The 19157-nt window shown below is 34.9% G+C and overlaps 1 protein-coding gene across 1 annotated transcript in view; it reads right to left on the bottom strand.

The window, feature by feature from the left end:
* LOC124832866 (ARM repeat superfamily protein) overlaps positions 1-19157 on the bottom strand; it is a 35988-nt gene that overhangs the window by 8103 nt on the left and 8728 nt on the right. The window contains exons 12-26 of the mRNA XM_088094876.1: positions 17837-17945; positions 14591-14650; positions 13319-13437; positions 12201-12567; positions 11870-12045; positions 11697-11766; positions 10306-10450; positions 10037-10206; positions 9405-9752; positions 7656-7823; positions 7267-7530; positions 6719-6895; positions 5176-5439; positions 4362-4460; positions 4086-4270 (exon numbers count right to left, since the gene is read on the bottom strand). Coding sequence (XP_087951002.1) covers positions 4086-4270; positions 4362-4460; positions 5176-5439; positions 6719-6895; positions 7267-7530; positions 7656-7823; positions 9405-9752; positions 10037-10206; positions 10306-10450; positions 11697-11766; positions 11870-12045; positions 12201-12567; positions 13319-13437; positions 14591-14650; positions 17837-17945 — 2721 coding nt within the window. The remainder of the gene's footprint in view (positions 1-4085; positions 4271-4361; positions 4461-5175; positions 5440-6718; positions 6896-7266; positions 7531-7655; positions 7824-9404; positions 9753-10036; positions 10207-10305; positions 10451-11696; positions 11767-11869; positions 12046-12200; positions 12568-13318; positions 13438-14590; positions 14651-17836; positions 17946-19157) is intronic.

The raw sequence follows: 19157 nt of genomic DNA, 5'->3' as shown, positions 1-19157 counted from the left end.
TTTGTAGGTTCTTAAAAAACCCGAGTGACCCCCTACTGGTGAAGAATGAAACTCATTTAAGATAGTAGGAATTAAATCTGACTTAGCTGACAATACCAAGCGTCCTTTGTAAAATAATACTCCTCTTTGCAAAGTGAAATCTGCAACAGATGCATCTTCCTGTTGTAGCTTCTGCACCACTTGCTGTAAAAAAGGATCTACTTCCACTTCCTCTTGGATATGTTGTTCCTGCAACCATAATGGAAAAGACTGAATCTCCCTCAATTCACCCGCTTCGAACATTCTTGATAGTGAGTCAGCAGCTTTATTCTCTGGGCCCGGTTTGTAAATCACCTCAAACTGATATCCTAACAACTTTGCCAGCCAATTTTGTTGAGCTTCGGTGGTGATTTTTTGATGTAAGAGGTGTCTTAAACTCTTCTGATCTGAATACACCTTGAAACTCCTTCCAATCAAGTATGGTCTCCAATGTTGGACCGCCAACACTAATGCCATTAATTCTTTTTCATAGGCTGACTTGTTAACATTAGTCGGTGCCAAAGCTTTACTAAAATAAGCTATCGGTTGTCGGTCTTGCATCAATACTGCTCCTATCCCTGCCCCTGAAGCGTCACACTCAATTTCAAACGGTTTAGAAAAGTTAGGTAAAGCCAATAGGGGAGCTTGAGTCATTACCTTTTTTAATTCCTCAAAGGCCAATAATGCATTTGGACCCCAATGGAAACCATCCTTCTTCGTCAATTCCGTAAGGGGCCGAGCAATCTTGCCATAACCCGCAATAAATTTTCGATAATACCCCGTTAATCCCAAAAAACCCCTCACACCTTTGACATTATGAGGTATGGGCCAATTTATCACACTTTTAATTTTTTCTGGGTCTACTGCAACTCCTTGCTCAGAAATTAGATGACCCAAGTATTCTACTTGCCGACTCCCAAAAACACACTTTTTTCTATTGACCATGAAAGATTGTTCACACAGCAACTCAAAGACTCTCATTAAGTGCTTCAAATGTTCATCCCATCCTTTACTGTAAACTAGTATATCATCAAAGAATACTAGTACAAATTTCCTCAAATAGGGCTTAAAAATCTGATTCATAGTAGACTGGAAAGTCGCAGGGGCATTTGTCAAACCAAAGGGCATCACTAAGAATTCATAGTGACCTTCATGTGTCCTGAAAGCTGTTTTATGGACATCTTCCTCTGCCATCCGTATTTGATGATACCCAGATTTCAAGTCTAGTTTAGAAAAATAAGTAGCACCATATAACTCATCCAATAACTCCTCTACCACTGGAATTGGGTATTTGTCGGGAATTGTGACTTTATTCAGCTCCCTATAATCCACGCACATGCGCCATGAACTGTCTTTCTTCTTAACAAGAATTACCGGACTGGAAAAAGCGCTAGAACTGGGTCTGATAACTCCTTGTGTCAACATCTCTCCAACCTGTTTTTCAATCTCCTCTTTATGGTGATGTGGATACCGATATGGTCGCACACTCACGGCTTTTGCTTCTGGCTGCAATGTAATAACATGCACCACATTTCTATAAGGAGGCAGCCCCTGTGGCTCTTGGAATACAGTCGCATAACCCACTAAAATCTGTTGAATATCTTCAACTTGTGTCTTTGATAAGCTTTGCTTCGAAATGGACTTTTCTCCCAAACTATTCTCCTTCACCACACTCTGGAAAGATGTCATCAACGCTATATGTTGTCCGTGTTTTCTCAGTTTCTGACCTTGTAACTCCAGATATTTGTCCTGCCAAAAAAAACTTAGCGTCATCTCTTCCCAATCAAAAGTAACCTTTCCAAACCTTCGCAACCAGGAAACTCCCAAAATCATGTCCACGTTCCCCAATTCCAACACATATGGCTCTACCGTAGTAGAGAATTCTCCTAATTGGATGTCCAACTTCTCACATTTCCCCGCTGTAGACACCCTATGTCCATCTCCCAAACGTACACCAATCTGTTTTCTTTTGTCCACTTTCAACTCCAGAGCAGCCACTACAAGGGGAGAAATGAAATTATGACTGGCCCCACTATCAATCAGCACTCCCAGGGTTAATCCATTGAGAAGACCCTCTATGCGCAAAGTTGTAGGGTTATTCCGACCACCCCATGGTACTTCAACTTCTGCGAACAGCCCCATAGACCCACACTCCAAGTTATGGTCATCTTCCTCCTCTTGCGTCTCACTCGTGATCACCTCCCCCGCTTCATTTACTGTTTCGTCATCCGCTAACACCACCATTCGCAGTTGCCGCTCTGTGCATCGATGCAAGGGGTGATACTTTTCACCGCATCGAAAACAAAGCCCTTGAGCTTTCCTGTTCATCAATTCCGCATACGGCAAATGTTTCGTACCGCGATTTCGGTCGGCGGTCGGGAAACGATCACCTGAAACGCGACTGCCTTGCGTCGTCGAACGTGACTCATGAAGGCTGGAGCCCGCTGCCGATAATGGTTTATTTGATATGCTCTGGGTTGGGCCTAACCCAACGCCTAATTTCCCTAAATGTGGGCCTTGACCCGACCCGGATCTAGACTTCTCTCCCTGACCCGTACCCCAATCACGATTGCTTTTCCACCCTCGTAATCCTCCTCCACGCTGAAATCCCTCTCCCTGCACTTCTGCTTCCACGTCTCGAGCTAGGCGCATGGCTTGGAGACGATTCATCGGGTTGAAGGTGCGAACCCTCCGCCGAATCTCCGGTCGCAACCCTCCAATAAAGTAACCCAGATATTGCTCCTCTGGTAAACGAGAAACTTGAGAGGAGATATATTCGAACTCCGCTAGATACTCATCTACGCTGCCCGTCTGCGACAAATCTTTCAACTCTTCGAAAGGATTACCGCTAGTACGACCACCATAACGACCGATCAACTCTCTTTTTAACTTTGCCCACGACAACCCCACTTCTGCTTCTTGTAGAAGATTAAACCAATGAATGGTTGCCCCTTCCATGCTTAGTTTTGCCAATCGGACCTTCACCTCTTCTGTAGAGCCGTGCACTTCAAAATATGTCTCTGCCCTGGTAATCCATCCCACAGGGTCAGTACCATCAAATGATGGCAATTCCACCTTCTTTGCTGCCATCCTGTACTCTGCCCCTGAATCCATATCTGAAAACGGAGATTCTCGACGCTCTCCCGCTTGCTCGTTACGCAGCTTAGTCAACTCTTCCAACATTAGTTGGCGAAATTCCCCCAACGTCTCACGTACAGACACTTCCATCGCTAACAATCTTTCCTCCAATGCGTCGACTCGGTCAGACATTTTGGGTGGCATGGACAACAATGCTAGCTCTTCTCGGGGATCCGGCAGGTCGGACCAATGATAGAAACCCAACAATAAAACTGAATATCACAGGTATATTATTCAAGTATTATGCAGAATAAAAGTTATGGAGCTGAAAGCTCTACAATCACCAGTAAAACCCAGAGTGCTCCCACTCCTAACCAGAGGATGACTCTCCTCCTAACCAACTCACCACCTCCTCTGTTCCCCCTTCACACTCTCTATTCTCTCTCCTATAACAGAATTCCCCTCCCCTGGATTCCTGACACGTCATTCCCCTTTTCTAACTAACTTCCCTTTCTTTTCCTAACCCCATTTTCTTTCTTCTCACGTAAACCTTCCATATTTTGGGCCTTGCTCCCTCTATAATTGTTTCATGTTGATTAACAGGCCCATCCTTATTAGGAGTCCTATCAATAATGAAACAGAATTTCAATAGTAAAGAAACACAAATGTGTTTCATTGAAGGACAGAATATTCCCAACAAGAAGGAAGTGGAAAAGCAAAGGAATATAAAAAAATCACTAAAATAAGAAAGCTAGAGCATCAGCATCATAAGGGTGACAATATATTAATTTGTAAAACAGAGAACATCAGCCAACTACTGATTGTCACTAATCCTACATGCCTTTTCTACTAACCCACCCTCCTTGAATCAACATAAGCTCCATAAATTTTCAAGGGAAAATGTAATATCAAAATGACTCAAGACAGTTCAAGCAGGCAAACAATGCAAAAGAAAATACATTAGATGTGATAAAAAGTTAAGAACAGACCTAGTATTGAGGCCCACACCAGATCGTACTAAATGAGCAAGCCGTGGGATCAATGTGTTCAATGATTCTGCATCAACAACTTTTATGCATGAATCTAAAGTCTCCCACATAGGAGAGCCTTTGGCTATGGAAATTCTCAAACTTTCAAGCTTGTCTGACTGTGTTCCTACATTTGCTGCATGAAGCTAATAAAACGAAAAACATAAAAAGTTAACATATAAATAAACGAGAAAAAAATGTACTTATGCAGGAACAGAACATATCATTCAATCTAACCTCGACATAATTGAGCCATTGATCTTCTAGGCTTGATAAACTTTCAAGCATGCAGCACACTAAATCAGACATATGTGGACGAATTGCAGTTCCAGCATGCTAAAACAAGACAATAATAATAAGACACTCAGATTTAACAGCACCATAACTTAATGGAATAATAGCACCATGTTATCCTTCCGTAACAACCAATCATTATTCTTCTTACACAATCACAATCGGATAAACACTGTCAAAGGAAAACCAGAAACTTCACAATGTATAAACTAAAAACTAACACCAAAACAGACAATAAAAATATCCAAAATTGTGAATTCAATATGTGCAGGTTAGCACCAATCATGCTTACTGGGAAATGAATTCTACAACAGTTGGTATTCTAATTACTTAGTTTTGGAAAAGAAGTTTGAAAATTTAAGTACAAGAAAATAGGATAAGTTATACTTCTGAAACAAATAAACCCAGAAAGTAGTACCAAAAACCAAAACATCAGTAAGATTATTTAAAATACCGCACCTGAAAAATCATTTGGTTAAGAACAAAGCAGAAAAAAGGAACAACCAACATCAGATTTGATGAGAATAAAAGAATATTAAAATAGTCTTTTGTTATATTCCATCTATATACACTAGAGCCAAGTAAACATATACATTCCAACTAAGTTTGACAAGATTTGATCAAAAAACTGAGACTTAAATATACAAAATTTACATATATTTAATTTACAATCGGGTGGAAGAAAGTTAAGAAAACGAAAGCAAAGTGGGTGTATGAAGTAAGTTGAAAAGCAAAGGGATAGCAAGCCATTCCTAACCTTCGTAAGCTTCATAACAACTCCAATTGATGCCTTGCGCACACTGTCAACTTTACTTAGGATACCTTCTGTGAGCAAAAAGGGTAAAACAATATCCATTGCTTTGTGTGCATCTGACATTTCAGTTAGAGAAACATCACAGAGCCTTGTTGTCAAGGAAGCTACACCACGGCATAGCTTTTCACCTGAAATTCTGACAGTTTCCTTTATGTCATCCATTGCACGAAATGCTCCAGACCACAATCTCTTTAAATGCTTCCCAACCTATGGGTGGTGCATGATGAAAGAAAAGCACAAAAAAAAAGAATAAAGACATGTTGATATGCTTTAGATATATCAAAATCAACCAGTGCTCAAATTGTAGATAGGGATGGCAAAATGAATGGATTAGATATATTTATCAAATGAAACATGGATGAATTATATTTCTTATATAATTTTTTAACGGGTCAAAATGGATGGAATTCATAAAAAAAAAAATATTACCTCAGGTTCTATATATAAGACAAATATATAATTCGCACAGACTAATAAAAGAAGTTAAATTAGTTATTTTTAATTAATAATGTTGTAAATTCAAATTTTATTTAAGTGAAAGTTATATTTAATGAGGCTACTCATAATTCAATGAATCAATTATCAACTAATAAAAAAATACTTATATTTGTAATGACCCAATAAAGGCATTCATCTATAACAATATATAAACAGGATTCTCTCATTTGATGCACACATTTCATATTCCTATTTTATCCTTAATTATGTTTTAAAATTAGGAATATGGAAATAAACTACCCACGCACACTTCAACAGCACAACACAGCATAATACAGATAACCCACTATTTTTTATCTGATTACCATTATTAATTTTATTTTTTAAATCTATACAACATAAGAAGGGGATTCTCCTCTTTGATGTACACATTTCATATTTCTATTTACCTTTAATTATATTTTAAAATTAAAAAATTGAAATAAACTACCCAAATGTTAAAAGTAACCACCCACACACACTTCAGCACAACACATCATAAATCACTCACATCTTTCAACAGCACAATATACTACAAATCACCCACTAGTTTTAATGAAAGGGAAAATCAACCATTAATTTTCATATAAGGGAATAACACATCAAATATAAAAACCTCTGTAATCTCTCTTCAAATAAAAAAATACTTAAATAAACATATAAACCATATTTTAACACAAGAATAAAGCCAAGTAAATAACACAATAAAAAAAAAGTAGGAAGGAAGAAACAGAAGACCAGAATAACTAGTACTATTCTCCATTGACAAACATCACAAATACCAAAACCAGAAAAACTTGCCCTGTTTTTTACAGATAGTGACTCACCATATCAGTAGTTACTTAGGTTTTTGTTTCCTACTATTAGAGTCAAGAGAGAGAATAGAGAAACTGAAAAAGTAACTTTGGTATTGATAAAATGTACAAAGAAAACAAGGGTTCTCTTTATATAGAGAATGAAAAGAAACTATTTCAGACTAAATACAAACTATGTAAGTAATCTCAATGACCTCATTAAATTTCCGTCCTTGAATAATGTCTGTAAGGGCAAGACACGATGCCTCACGCGACCGCCAAAGCCTGGATCCACATTGTTCTAATAAATCTTCAATTATGATATCTAAATTGTCATCAATGGTTTTTTTTGAATCATCCACTAGTGACTTCCATATATGTACCATTGCATCCTAGACAGAAAAAAATGCAGCAGCCAAATCAAGTTAAGTGCCTGAAAATAAGAATACATATACTCATTGGATATCATGCATAACATTGCATTCTAAGGAAACGTGAGTTTTTCACTGAAAAAGGCAAGGAAAAGCTACATGAAAAAGAAAAAATCTTACATGGAAATAGAGAACCAAACCAAAACTTTTACGGGGTAAAACAACATTTTATTTTTTGTTTGAGGTTTGACAAAGACAATAATTATATAGCACTAAAATCTTCTATCATAGATTAAAACTAGGTAAAGAAATTTTCTGGATTCACCTGTAAATGCCCTTGGTAAGGATTAGATTCAATACCGGGCTTACCAGATTACATAAATGGAACTTACCTGCACATTTTTGTCTGGATCATATTGGTAGCGTACAAGCCTTGGAATTAAAGAACGTAAATATGGCTGAAGAACATCCCCTGCTTGTTTTGCTATTTTAGAAAAGCCAAAAGCAGCACCCCTCTTTGAATTCAGAGAAGCTTGATAATTTGCTAAATCCATGAACTTATATATCAAGTCCGGTTGCCCCATCTCATTAGCTAAGTTACACAACTCCTTATAAGTGTTCAATTTTCCTCCACTAACTTCAGTATCTTCAACAAGCTGCACAAAATAACTTCAGAAATGTAATTCAAACAAAAAATTAAAGGGAGCAAAAAACAGTAAATCACCAAGCCTTATTCCACGTAAAACAATTTAAAAAATATACTAGATTACTAACAACTTACTTTGACAGCTCTTTTCCGTTTCCCTGACCCAGTCAATGTACTCACAAGTGCATTCACCAAATTCTTTTTCATTGATTCATCACCAATGTCATACACAATACTCATGCCTTGAGAAGCCAACTCTTGTGTGAGTTCATTTTGTTCACCAAGAAGGTGAGAAAAAGCCTCCTGTATATTTACATTATAATCGTAAATCCAACAACACAAGTTGCAGGATTCTGCAAAATTATAGACACACAGCCAAGAACATTGTATAAAATAAATGGGTTAATGGTGTTTCCAGTCCTTCAAAAATGAACCATCTTTAGTTTTAGTGCCTGACTTTTAAGACTTTTATTGTGTAAAGAGTTAGCTTTTAATAAATACAAAGATGAAAACTCTGTAAATTTAAAAGTTGGGAATTAAAACCAAAGGTAACCCATTTTTCCCAGACTACAAAAACCATAAACCAAAAACAAATTATAGGAATACCATGTTACAATATAGGTGGTGGTTTCACAGCGAGAAAAGCTCCATCATAACAATTACAACAGTTTAGAGTGTTAATGAGGAAGAACCTCAGCCTAGCATACAACTTATTAAGCATATTCTCGGTTAGTTTCATTATAACAGATATCATGTCCTATGGTATGATGCCCTGCATTTCACTTTTGGAAACCTAGGTTAGAACCTTATTATTGCAAAGCTTCTAGTTGAAGCATAAACCTAGGTAAGACCGAGTAGTTCAAGTCATTTTGCAACTGCACAAAGTTTTGTCAGTTGTCTGGCTGGACAAACATAAAGTTTGACCAGTTCTAACACTGTTATTAGGTCCACAGGATAGAGGACGGTTAATTGTTCCTAAACCCAATCAAAAAATACAGTTAGGTCAGATAACATTGACCAAAACAAGCATGTGAGGATCAAAATTATAAGCTGTATAACAAACCTTTCCATGTTCAAACCACCACACTAACAATGAAAACTTCAGAGGAATAGCAGTTTAATCTGCAGTATTAACATGCAAACCTTCATTTGTATTATAGGAGGTCCTGATCTCATGAGTCATGACAACATATATCAACAACCATGGTAACTCATTTCCTTACACCCCTATGATCTCAATATTAGAGTTAGACTTTTCCTTCACAATGACTGAAAACAGACAAAGAGCCACAGATCCACTTCAGGTACCAAATTTTATCTTAAGAACATCTGGCCTAATCAGAAACCTCTTCCAATTGAAATTAAAAATACCCAATATCAACTATCACACTACTACAGTGGCAATAAATGGGATGCATTTAATATCTGATACAGGGAAGCACTTTCAAATTAAAAACTATTAGAACCCAAGGGATCAGACAACTGAGGGAATTTCAGATATGATTATGTTCTATTCCTAGACCATGACTCCTGCCTGGGTATGAAAGGTTATAAACCAGAATCCAGATAAATTTCTATAAGAACTCAGGACATCTTTAACAATATTCAACAAGTTTGAACAAAACAAAAAATAAAATTACAACAATGAAGGGCCATCTTCCAGTCCATATATCAATATCACACTAACTTCTTTCTGAATTTCCATTTTCCTTTTCAAATATACATAGGAAACCCAAATATAAATTGAAGAAAATCAAATCTTTATTTATATCTCTCCCCATATAACCATGGAAAACAATACAATACCATAAGTGAAGTTTCACATGTTACTATAGAGATGTGAAGAAAAAATAAAATAGAAAATTTATTTTGTTAATGAAAAACCTGAATTTCTGGAAGCATTTGCTGAATAGCAGGATGATGGCTGCAGTACTTTATAAGTGAAACAAGCCAAACAGTTCCAGCACATCTCTCTTCTTTCCTGGTACTATATAAAAGAACATCAAAGAGTTTTTTGGTAATTGCATCTCTCACAGAAGCATGATAATCTCCACTATATTCACTTTGTTCGTTATAACTCTTCTTAGACACCGAAGTCAAATCTCCCATCAAAAAATTTGAAGCCATCGACAACGAAGTATAGTTAGTTTGAAGAATAATATCAGCATTGAAAGGAACACCACCCCACATAAAAGACAGGGCCTCCCCTGCAGCAAAGAGAATATCCTCAACCTGAAAATTTAGTTAAACAAATGTGATACTTTTTAGTGGCTGCAACTTATAATTAGTGTTTATTTTAGCTCATAAAGAAAACAAAAAGAAGAAAATAACATCAAAACTGTTCCCAATCAAGATTAAGGAATCCTAGAAACCAAAACTAACTTTTCCACAACATAAAAGGAAAAAAATATTGTAGCAAAAATTTGAGAAAGGAAACAAAAGAAGGAACATCAATCCAACACAAGTCACTGAAAATAAGCTCATCATACAAAAAATAAGGGAAGAAAGTGTATTACCTTGGATCGACAGAGACTGAAAATCAAATTTAGGGCCATATTGAGCTGAGTAGATGATGTTTCTTTTACACACATATGTCCAATAGATATAACAATCTTCTGTATTGCTTTAATATCATGACCCAAGAGAAGCTTGTTCAATTTATCAGATAACATAATCAAAATTCCATCTGCAGAGTTTATCAGACGCCATTATGATAGCTCAACAAGTAGCTCGGTTCTAAGTCCAAATCAAAACATGTTCATTAGTCTTTTACACTTGAATTTACCTGAATTAGAATCAACTGGGGGTAATGAAATACGTAGTCCAATATGACCCAGTGCTTCCATTGCAGTAGCAGCTAGTGCAGAAGTTTCTGAATTAACCACATCAACCAGGCATCTAAGTGTATCCTGGAGAAGTATTTCTGGCATCTGCCAAGAATATGTATATACACAAAGTGTAAACATATTTATGACCAAAGGAATGATGTTATATGCAACAATTATGACTTCAGTTTCAGTGGATAAAAGTAAATTTTAGAACAGATAACACCTAAAAGAGCAGCATATTGACCAAGATCAAAATCACAATTGCACATTACTGTCATACTCATAAAACTAGCATTCTAAGCAACTATGCAAAATCATAAAAAGTATAAAATCTTAGAGAGAGACATATTCAATTGGGATTTCAAAAGACGTTTTTACATAAAAAAAGTCCGGTAGAATTAAAACATTTGGTAAGAATGTAATGATATTTTTATGGAAAAATGAATACTATATCAATTATTTATGAAAAAAATAACACTAGCATGTCACCATTTCCTCCTTGTTTGTTGCTTTCCATAGAAATCTTAATAGCTACATTTTTAACTCGTTGACCACAAACAAGTAGGAAATGGATTGAACAATCATATATTAATAATTAATAATAATAGTAATAATAAAAATAACCCATAATAACTACTTGAAGGGAAAAAAAACATTTAAAATTAGAAGAGATTACTCTACTACCATCACTATTGAGATCCAGAGAAGTTTGAAATGAAGTAGAAAAATTTTACATATTTAGATGAGATTGTTTCATGTAAACGATATTTATACATACAATTAAAAAATCACAGAAAATCCATAGAAGTCCATCAACAATATAATCCATTGAACTTGTATAATTTTGATTACAAGATCATTCTTTTTTTAGTCTTGTAAATCTCAATTGAATACATCCCCCCTTAAAGTCTATTGCCCAGCCAAAACTCGTTCTGACCCATTTAGAGGATGTTTGGTCCAATGGAGGGAGGGGTTAGGCAGATTATAATGGAGAGACGGGAAGGGGAGGGATTTTAATTAGACATTACATTTGGTTGAAAGAAGGGGAGACTAAGAATTTCAACAGAGGAAGGGGAGGGATCCTTTTCTTGTTTGGTTCACAAGGGGTGGTGAGGGATTTTAAAAATTAATTCACATCCAGACCTTGGATTTCAAAATTAAAAGAAAGATTATTTTAGTTAATATGCTTGAAATGTTTTAAATCATATCTCCTTCCCTCCAAATTCCCCCAATATTGGATGAAAGCAAATATTGTTCCCACCTAAAAATAGACCAAACAAGATTTTTAAAAAGCCTCCCCTCCAACCAAACAGTTAGTAATTAAAAATGTGCAGTAAATGGTACTTACAGGTGTTCTTGATAAATAATTTGCAGCTACATATCCTATTGCACAAAGAGCACCGTGCTGAGTTTCAAACCTATCAATAAATTAATTCAGCATGAGCATATATCAAACAGGGAAAAAGCAGCACTTATCAGAAAAAATGAGCTAAAAGATTTTATTTCCACCAGTACACAAACCTTGACTTGAGTGTTTGGCTGAATAAGGAAGTCAATTCAGAAACAACATCAGGGATGGAAAGAGAAGAAGATACTATTCCAAGTATACGTGCAATGGATTCACGAGTCTCCCAATCCACATGACTTAGCAGTTGCTTAAGCCACGAAACCTTTAGGGAAAAATGTGATGCTATCACCTAGAACAATAAATTTGTCAGATGGAACACAATGAAGTTGCTTAAGCTTTGAAACCTTTAGGGCAAAATGTGATGATATCACCTATCTATAACAATAGATCTGTCAGATGGAACACAACAAAGAAAGCAATCGAAGAACTTTAATAATAACTGACCTCTGGCATATGTGATCCAACTATAAGCAATGCCTTGGAAGCATTGACATGCAACTCAACAGAGCCTTCAAATGACATAGAATGCTCCAGGACTAAACAGAATGTCTTCACTGATGACACAATTTCAGATGACCCTTCTAATGATTTGTTCTGCTCCAACTCTGACTCAAAGCACTTCAATAAAAATTTAATCATGGCCACATATGTATTTGAAGGAAAAACAAGGTTTTGTTCTCTAGTTTCACTGGACTCCAACAACTTTGGCTGTTGTCGAAGAATGTAATCAAGCATCATGCCCAATTTAGGATAAATAAGACCAGAAATTTGACTTTCACTTTGAAGACAAAGACCTTCGTGTGCCATTTCTCTGTTTCAAACCAGAAAACAAAACTTAATCTGAAGTCGATGAAGATATAAGACTTCAAATTATAAATAACATCAAAACTTAATTATCTATAATTACAACTCAAATTTTTCATATTATGCACAAAATAAAGTTCCAAAAACATCAGTTTAGAATAAAAGTAACTGTTTACAGCAACAAGAAATGCATTACGAGAATCATAGTCTCTGATTTTTAAAAGAAGCAGTTCAATCTAAGGAGATAACATGTTCAAGATAGATGGTTATTAAAATCGAACACATGCATTTGTCCTTTTCTCTTTACAGAGTTATGGTAAAAAAAATACAACCAGACAAAACAATCTTTTAAACCTAGAATATAAAAGCCATGCATGGCACATTCATTTTCATGCACATATTATGATGTTCTGTACATACTTTATAAAATCATGACATTTGAGAAGAGGCTCAAAAAATCACTTGATGCAATACCAAAATAAATATGTAATAAAGTGTTCAGTTATGAAATTGCACCTCCTTTGGAAAAAAATAAATATGCACAATAATAGGCTTGGAGGGTTTTTTCCTATTTTATTGATGAAAGAAGAAAATCAGCTGGGAGGATAAGGAAATCTCTCCAATGTAAAAGGAAAACACGAAAAAAGCAAAGCTAAACATTCCCTCAAAATATTTGTAACAGAAACCCTCTTTTAAGTAGAATACATACTTTATAGCATCATAGCATGTCAGATCATCACTAAAGGAATTTGTAATACCTGATATCTAATTTAGCATCTGCTGCTCCAAGCATACAAATAAAGCGACTTGGACAATGTTGCAGATCAAACAAAGATGTTGCCCATCTTATGGCACAAAAACGTACTTCACTTTCCTCCTGCCATCACCATGCAGCATGTTATAGTTCAAACCATGTGTCCATCAAATTTTTAATTAGATAGGGTATTATGACAGCACTAATTTCAGAGGATTTGATTAAAGCAAAGACACCAAAAAGCTATATGGTGTTCTCAGGCTGCAGTGTATTTGATTGGAAAGGACAAAGGAATCCTCTCGGTACTAAAGTCTTGTATTTGGTTCATTTTGCATCCAGTATTTTTTCTAGCTCCATTAAGACGTTCTGCTCATGGTCTGAGGGGTGTGCCCTTTGTTAGAGATTGGTATTTTTGTTGCTTGTTACTTAATTTCTGTTTTCTTTTCCATTTATTTTTTGTTGTATCACCTTTAGACCTTGACAATTTCTTATCCTCCTTTTGTATCTTCTCTATCTCAATAAAATCTTTTCTTATAAAAAAATATATAATAATAAAAGTAGAAATTCTATGTTCTTCTGATTGCCTCATGAAATGAGTCCCATAAGAAGCTGTACAAAGTGCACCAAAGAGAAGCAATTGAAACAACCTCATTCAAAAATGTGTACTCTCACTCCAACCAAAGAGCATAGCATAGGATAGAATGTTATACAAAGTATCAAAAGGCCTATCCAATCATCACTAATGTTGACCGATGTAAAACAAAAACACTGTGTAGTTGTCTCCTAACAACAAAAAAAGTATCAAGTACCAAATTTTACATGTAGGTCTTTTTAAAATGTAACATAAGTCCAAATGGTAGCAAAGAATGGGTCAGTGCCACATTCAAACCTCTTCCCAAATATTGTCACCTTAAAAGAATTTTATATGGGACGATAAATGAGAAAACACAAAAGCAAGGAAGGCTATAAAGCTTTTACTAAGGTAATATATTTTGGAGAAAGAATTGAACAATAAAAGAAAACCATTAAACTTATAAATTGAATAATGTGTAAGGGGGACCATACTGAACACTCCAAATAAAGGCCATAAGATCTTTAACATCCAAAAAATCATGTTTCATTATTTTGAGAACTGATCCAAGGAAAACCATTTACAATAACCTAGGCAGCTAGGAAAGAGGAGTATCTTTATCATGTAATTTCCAACATAACAGAACAAATAATATATCTATCCAGGATCGAAGACAAGGGGAAAAGTTGGTATGTTTTGTCTTACCACTTGAGAATTTTTTAGCAGAAGTGTCTCCAAATCTTGTAACACAGCTAATGGGGCTCCCTGATACACAAGACAGTACAGTGAATAAAAAAAATGAGGAAAAAAGAGGAAGGTAAAATCATAAATCAACCATAAAATCAAAAGTAAGAGCATGATAAGAGGTTTGAAAAAAGAGTCCACAATTATATTTTTATACCAAAACCTAAAGTCTTGCTGGTAAAAGAGTTCAACAATATAGCCCATAAAACAGTCTCAGGAAAATTGAACTTCTACTCTAATTTTATGAAATAAAAGAATTCAACACAACAAATCACACGTTCGCAACCATTAATTAACTCTATAGCTTTACTAGTCTAATAAGTGACAATTTTCCAAAATAATATGCTTCATACATCATTGAAGAACCAATACAAGAAATAATAGGAAAATATCAATCGAGATGATTATTATTAGCATTATTGACAAACTTGGAATTTCTGATCTCAGGAGAGATCAGTTCAGGATCATGGGATCCTTTCCTATCAGATAGGAAGGATTTTTTCACAAAATGTACTTCTAAATAATTGCTCCATAGATCCTATGTCTATATGTAAGAAGAAGAAATCATGTGATGTGGAAGATTCTAATTTGTATGGTTATTAATTGAGATTCGAATCGTGAATCATTTTTCATGACCTTTGAATCGTAGGCTACATAACTTGTATAACTTAAAAGATAAAATAAATAAAACCCTTAAACAAACACTATTTTTTATAAAAATAAATAAAGACAAAAACTGTATATTAATTCAAATTTATTTTCTTTTCAAAAGTATTAAATGAAAAAAATCCGTAAATAAAGACTAATGTAAATAAAAATATAATAAAAAATATTAAAAAAATTAAAAAGAAAATATTAAACAATAATTGAAAGATATAAGAACACTTATATATTAATTTAAACAATAACTGAGTTTTCCAAAGAGATAATATTAATTTTTTATGAAAACCAGAATAAAAAAATTAAAAAATAATATATAAATTATGACTGTAACCGTAAAATATAAAAGTATGTTAGTATGATTAAAATTCAGATAAAAAACTATGAAAAAACATTTTATATTTTAAAATATTACTCTGGAAAACCTACTCAGAACCCACCCTCACATAGTCATCTTCTCACTGTTTATGGGTTAATCTTGTCCTAGGTTGATTTTCTGGTAGGATATTGCTGGTGTATGAAAAGGAGAAAGAAGAATTAGTTAGTCAGTCAGTTTTGTTAGTTGAAAGGGAAAGGGAGCCTATATATAAGGCTTTGGGAATATTGTACACTTTTTTAGTTTTTGAGCACTCTTTGAATAGGCAGGACATTTTATATCCTGTGGAGGAGAGAGTTATCCCTTGGAAGTTGATACGCTGATTTATATAGAAGAATATACATCATTCTTTCTTCTTTTCTGTGTTTTTTGTGTGTTGTGTGAGTGGGTAACATGTGAAGCGATAGTTCTTGAATTCAAGAACCTAACATTTTCTCTTCCATTTTTGTTCACCTCCTGATTTCATGTTCTCCCTTCTCACTATTCATCTGATGTTCATCTTCTCCACTGTTTATTTTTCTGTTTGTTTGAACTTTCATCTTTGTTGAGTTTCTTTTCCTTACGTGTTTCTTTCTGATTTGTTCAGTTTTTGTTCCTTTATCACGAATTGTATGTAATGAAAATCAAATCATGAATCACACAATTCACATCCGTTTCATGTTACTATTTAGGTTACAAAACGATTCATCAAACGATATGTATCGTTGGGGGAGAATTTTGTAACGAATCACGATTCAGATAATACAATTCCAACTACACAGCTTATTTGTACAAATGGTAGTTCAAACATAAAACAAGTATTAAGAAATTAATTATACTTATAATTGGGTAAAAAACACTTTTTTAGAAGGAAAGAAAATATTATAAAGGACAATGAAACTATTCAAATGAAAACTAAAAGCAAACAATACCTAAAAATAAGGGTGAACATGGGTCAGACCTCAAACCAAACAAAAATTGTTACAAAGATTTAGTCAAGTCAGTTCAGGTAGTTGCCTTTTGCAGTCACAACCCAAATTGACTCAATTTTGTTATATTGGGTCAATCCAAATTAGGTATTTGGTTATCTATCAAGAGAAAAATGAGGAAATGAGAGAGATGGTCAACCAGATTCACATAACAGACGAAATGGAAATTGACAAAAAATTTAGTAGCATCTGCATCATATTCCATCAACCGTCGTATTCTAACAAACAGCATCAAGGAATTTCCATGAATGGAGTCAATTGACAACGGGTAATGAAAGAAACTATGAAAAAAAAAATTAACTATGGCACATTGAAGGATCTGGAAAGGGAATCTCCAGCTAGTCTTTGAACTATGTTGCCTTCCAACTTGTTCTAATTCTCAACATTAATGGTGGTAGTGGTTATGGATTTGTTGGGGAGTAAGGGGGACATTGTGCAGAATCAAACAAGTTTAAGTCTGATGACATTGTCAGTGGCTTGGAAATTGAAGTGTGGTTTGGTCATTGTCAATTGCTTCCAGCGTTACGCATGCAAAGAAGTGAAACAAAAAACCTGGAAGTACTCATTCATCACTGTTTCATATTAAATAAAATATGTACTTGAATAAATTGGGGGTCATGTCTCTGGTTTGCAAACCAAAAATAAACTTATTACCAGACTTGATTTGTTCATTTTCTTCGTTTGAAATTCAAACAATTTCGGTCCAACCAACTTATTTGGATTCAGATCCATTCAGGTTAGTTTAATTCATGGTCACCTCTACCTAAAACAAAAGTTCATTGGTTCATCATAACTCTCCAATCTCTTGTATTAATCTAAATTATCACGTAATGATCAAGAGGGAATCATGGAATATTTTCCTCTAAAAGAGATGGATTATGTTGAATATAAAGGCAGATAAGCTTTGGCTCAACTTTGGGTGTCCAATGGCTTATAATAATTTTCTTATAGCATAGACTTACGAATAACAACTGTATAATAAGCAATTAATTCGTTCAATTGTATATTTTTTACTTGTCAAAATATCTAAAGAGACATGCCACTATATGATGCATCCTGTATCATATACAAGTGAGGTAAGCCTTAACTGTGTAACTATATTTGACATACGAGTTTCACTTTCACATCAACCATAATACAATTTACATGACCGGAGAACATTAATGAAAAATAGATTCATCCAAATAGTAGAAAGATACATACTTTGTATGCTGAAGCAAGAGATATAGTTGCCTCTTGAACAACAAATCGAAGAGACTGGGATTCATGTTTCAAAGCATGAAAAAGACGAGCAGCCATGTCAATCTTTTCCCTGGCAGAACAGGAAGCAGCATAGTTAGTAACTAAGTAGACCGCACAAATGACCTAGCTCAAGGCAATTCTCTTTTCAGAAAAAAAATTATTTGTTACCTTAACATAGAGAAATACATAAAAAAAAAAAAAAAAAAAAGCAATAGCAAACCATCCTAAAACCATGCAAATTTAAAAGGGTTAATAAAGAAATAATTAACTACAAGTTATCAAATCCCACTCCCCAAGGATAGAAAGAAGAAAACTCTATCCCATAATGTAATACACACATAAGAAGAAAGCTTTTTGATGCCTACAACTCTATAACAATGAGAATTAGTAATTCTATTGTGTCTCACAATTCAAACAAAAGACAGTCCCACCACATATCACACTTCCAAGATATAGCACGGGTAAGATTAGGCTGAGAACTCCCTTGACGTGCTGGCCTTTCCTTGACCCTGCCTGGGTTCTATTGCCTCAAGTGCACCTATAATTATATGGTCTTGACCAATGGCCATAGAGCTTTTTCCCTTGTAACACCTTGTAGGCCTCTCAGATGACCTAAGCATTTGGTACTTCAGTCTTTTATTAAGTTGGAGCCAAAGCAATGTTGCCAAAATCATGAGTATCCTCACAAACGTATACAATCCAGCAAGAAAGGGAGACACTGGTGGATCGAAATGAAATCGGCAGATTGTGTGCCACGTCTATTCATTTGTGCAGCCTAAACTTCAAGTTACCCAACTCATGCAGTTGGGCTTTTTTAAGTCAGGTTTATGATTATCTAATTTAAATTTTTTAAAAAAAATGGGTCTTTTCCCCAAGGGTTTCCAAACACAAATAAGAACCAAACTAGACTGCCCTCATCATTGACAACACTCCCATTACCATTGGCAGCCATCACAGCACTCACATTGTGGTTTCCAACGCTTGCTTCATTATCAACAAGGTTCACTTCACCACCTTTGACTATTGTGTCAACATCATCAGTGATGACATCATAGTTGTCAATCATTCCCCTCTTCTCCAACTCTGTTCTGTTCTGTAAATTTTCTTCAAATTTTGTTTTATTCTTGCTATCATTTAGACCTTGAAAGTGTTTTCTTCTGCTTAGAATTTGAAGAAAAATAATGGCATCAACTAAAGGTGGTTCAAGTTAAATGGTATTGGAACAAGGACCGATTGCATGGAGTCATTGTGTTTCAATTGATGGGAAAGCAAGAAATGCGAA

This window comes from Vigna umbellata, chromosome 1, assembly GCF_029865625.1.
Source record: "Vigna umbellata cultivar VRB3 chromosome 1, Vumbellata_1.0, whole genome shotgun sequence".
NCBI lineage: Eukaryota > Viridiplantae > Streptophyta > Magnoliopsida > Fabales > Fabaceae > Vigna > Vigna umbellata.
Note: the sequence above shows the minus strand (reverse complement) of the source record. Positions and strands in the feature narration are given on the sequence as shown.